The following is a 3,979-nucleotide window of genomic DNA, read 5'->3' on the forward strand; positions in this document are numbered from 1 at the left end:
AAACGTCAGGAAGAAATTCCGATAGACCACGGCTTCAAAGCCCGGAAAACATTTCTAAATGTAATCTGACCGGCCGTGAAAGCCTTCATAGTCTGATATTCTACGTCTATTCAGGTTAGCATTTCTATCACTACCTGAGGAGACCATTCAAGAGCTAGCAGTCGAAGCATTTGTTAATGGAATTTATGATTCGGAAATATCAACGTACCTACGCAACGCAAACGCAAACCACGCTAAAGAACTTTGAAGTTGTTGAAGAACAAACGCAGTTGTGGACGAAACGTCAGGAAGAAATTCCGATAGACCACGGCTTCAAAGCCCGGAAAACATTTCATTTCTAAATGTAATAGACGTAGAATGTCCGCTTCAAATTCTTGCATGGTTTACTGTTCTTTTGTCGTCTGCTTCTAAGCTGGGTTTTGTAGACTTCTTTCAAATGTGTGTCACCATACCTCATTTGAAAAATTTCAAGCATGGCCTGATAGTTCTTACGGTCATCTTGTGGTATTGATCGTAAAATTTCCGTTGCTTCGCCTCGTAGGGAAATAATCAGTGCTATTGCCTTCTCCTGATCATTCCACCCGTTAACTACTGCAGCGGCTTCAAATTGGCATAAATATGTGGACCATGTAACTTTAACATCGAATGTTGGTGGCTTCAGTTTACTGCTGCTTGGAGATTGCGCCTCAAATTTTATTGTATCAGATCCTGCATTGTACCTGGTTACTTCTTGTCTAATTTTGATTATTTCTTCTTCCACATGTGCGTGAAGTCGGCAGATATTTTCATCAACTTCGTCTTGAAACTTTATGTTTTCATCTCTAACATCGTTCTGAAACTTCGTATTGTCTTCCTCAATGTTCTTTAGTTTGTCTTCAACGGTTGTGTTCAGGTCTTCAAATTTCTTAGCGTTGTCGTCCATTTTATTCAGCATCTCTTTGTATATGTCATTCATTTTGTCCATTTTCCTACTGTTGTCGCTCATTTTCCTACTGTTGTCTTCCATTTTGTCATTCATTCTGTCAATTTTTTCGTCCATTTTCTTAATGTTGTCGTTCATTTCGTCCATTATTTTCCTACTGTTGTCGCTCATTTCGTTTTTCACCTGCATGAGCAGTGCAATCAAACTGGGGTTCTCCATTGCAGGGTCTTCCCTCTTTGATTTACTTCTTGTTTCCATCAAAATTTAACTTGGATTCTGGTAAATCCCACTTCTGACACCAAATGTACCGTGGATGGCCGAGTATCAAACTCTTTCTTCTGCTTCCAACTTTTATTCCACTCGGTATAACTTTAACTACGGAACAGGAACAAACTAACTTCAAAATTACCGTCAACTTCACAAACAATAACAATAACCGACGAAAAACTCGCTCTTCAGACTCGCGGGGTTCAACCTCTGCTGCACCCGGTCGCTGCTGTCACTTCACTTTTCCCCCATCGTTCCCGTCGTCGCTTATATAGTTTCCTCCAGGTAACCCAGAAGGTTCTCAAAATCTCCAGCCCAGGTGCGAAATTTCCCCAGGCCATTTCCGTTACAATATCTTAATTACTTAAGACGATACTGTTTCGTTTTCAACTTATTTTCAAATATATACGTTTTATCCGACTACTGGCTGTGTCCGGCTTACTGGCACTTACCCTACCCGCTGTTTTATCAAAGGAAGTCGACATTGCAGAACATCGAGAAAATTAAACGTTTGTCGAAATCGGCGCCGCAATTCTTATTGCGATAACATTCATGGATGCAAAAAGAACTCTCCTCCCCATGTGAGTATCGAATCAATTCGATTTACTGAAATCAGTTTTCACTCTTCACATAAATCGCTACTGGACGATTGGGTGTAAAGGGCAATGGCAGTTCGCCGAACAAAAAAATATTATTTTACCAGTCAATACGGTTCAATAAGTATTAGAAAATATCTATTAAAACACCTACTCAACAAAGAAAACATTTTAAACCGTAAATTTGGGACATTACGGATAAAACTAAAATTTACCCGATAATTATACAAACAATTATATACAGCTCGAAAATGTAATTTACAATACTTCCTGATTACCGTCAATTCATTTAATTTGCTGCAAACGCGGTGCTGAACACCTGAGGTCAAACGAAAAACTAGTGGGGGCCAAGTAACGGTTTACTACCCCGAAAATTGATTTAAAAAAACCACCACTAAACCGTATCGGACAGAGTTTGTCTCCATGTAGCGTGGAACGGTATCTTAAGGATTTTCACTCGCGTGGTGGGCAAACTATTCAATAGCAATTTTTGCAAATTGGGCAAGGGAAGAATTTCCACTTGGGGAGGATTGCTAGCCGCTTGAATCGATCGGCCGTTGGATATATCAGGTACGGGCTTTAAAACCGGAATACAGTCACCATTTCCGCCTGGTTTTTTCTCCTTTTTATTGGAGTCTTCGCACTGGTCAACGAACAGTTCCGTAACTCTCAACAGCTCCAACGTGACGCCCCAGACAAAGTGACTCAAACTCTCTGCAAACACACTACATGATTCGGGGAACCGAACTACAAACTCAATTGAATTACCATGCAACTGCAAAACACCGGACAAAACCATATTGTTTGTTGTCGCACTCTGCGAAATGTATGTGGGAATTATCATCAGCTTCTTTATGTTGGTGCATAAACCAATGGCTTTGTCGAATCCGGTTTTGACATCGAAATTAACCAGCTCCAATTGCTCCAACCGTTCCATGTCCTTCACAGCTTCCAATATTTCAAAAGTGTGGCAACTGCCTTGGCCCTGCAAACAAATCAAACATTCGAAAAACAAACTCGCGCAAAATCGATGGCTTTACCTTTTCCAATCGAAGCTTCTCGAGCCGATTTAATTTGAGGAGAATATCGGAACCAAAATTCTTCGGAAAGTCTGTGCACTCGCCCAAATCCAACCACTCCAGATTAACCAGTTCAGCCAGGACGCTCAAGTCCAGTTTGTGCAGGTCGGTCACCGATGTGAGCGATAATATTTTCAATGTTTTCAGCTCTCTTAGGGAGTCGATCGACTTTATACTCAATCCGCAAGTCGATTTCAGCCTCAATTCTTTGACGCACTTCAGGGCATTGAATGAGTCAAGATTGAGCGACTCGCATTTTATTGTCACAGCATTTATTACTTCCAAGTGTGGGTTGGATTTGGTTAGTTCTTCGACGACACTCGCAGGACATCTGAAAACCAACAATTATCAGCTTTTTAATCAAATAATAAATTTCATAAAATTTTAGAGCGCCCATATTTCAATTTACAGTATAGTAATAAATGCATAATAAAATTGGAGTCATTCCTTTTAAGGGGTGATAGAGGCTCTCTTGGAGAGTACCAGAAAAATATTGAAATTTTTATTTTCCAAAATTTCTAGAAGACAAAGTTGAAGATCGAATTTCAACTTTGTTATTAAGCATTATTATCCCACGTTGGATTGGCAGCCTATTGGAATACTTAAGCATTCAAAAAGAAAAATTACGATCTTTGTTTCAAATTACGAAAATTTTTGATATCAAAAAAGTTCTCTTCTACAATTTTTGGATGAAAAGGCACAGCGGCAATGAGGTTTTTTGTCATCAACAGATAGTTACAGGTAAATGCTACAGTAACATGGTAGAAGCTGAAAAAACTCACGCCAACAAAGGGCGACCAGAGTGGTTCTAGGAAGATAGTGGACGACAATTGATATTCGGGTTCCAAGCACAGAGGAACAAGTATTGGGCATTATCGAATCAGGGCCTTCCAGGGGTACTTAGAGCACAATAACTGACACTTTCCCAAGCACCAAGTAAATACCGAGGAAATACGTTTGTACGATACACACAGCACAAGGAGATACAAATGGAGCACGAGTTAATTAACTGAATACGAGTGGATAATAAGGAGATTACACAGGCACTAGCTTGTTTGGAGTTAACCATTCAAATGTTTGGTGTTGTATGGATTATTTATGTAAACACAAAACCC

General features: G+C 39.9%; 1 protein-coding gene across 2 annotated transcripts in view; it reads right to left on the reverse strand.

The window, feature by feature from the left end:
- Nucleotides 1–1,906: 1,906 nt before the first annotated feature.
- Nucleotides 1,907–3,979, reverse strand: part of LOC109534221 — a 14,257-nt gene continuing 12,184 nt past the window's right edge. For both annotated transcript variants that reach the window (XM_048661094.1, XM_048661092.1), the window contains 3 exons: nt 2,826–3,195; nt 2,554–2,770; nt 1,907–2,499 (listed from right to left, as the gene is read on the reverse strand). In XM_048661094.1, the coding sequence (XP_048517051.1) occupies nt 2,180–2,499; nt 2,554–2,770; nt 2,826–3,195 (907 nt within the window). In that variant the 3' untranslated portion in view covers nt 1,907–2,179. The remainder of the gene's footprint in view (nt 2,500–2,553; nt 2,771–2,825; nt 3,196–3,979) is intronic.

Source organism: Dendroctonus ponderosae, unplaced genomic scaffold (assembly GCF_020466585.1).
Source record: "Dendroctonus ponderosae isolate FM_Combo_2020 unplaced genomic scaffold, Dpon_F_20191213v2 Dpon_F_20191213_1, whole genome shotgun sequence".
NCBI lineage: Eukaryota > Metazoa > Arthropoda > Insecta > Coleoptera > Curculionidae > Dendroctonus > Dendroctonus ponderosae.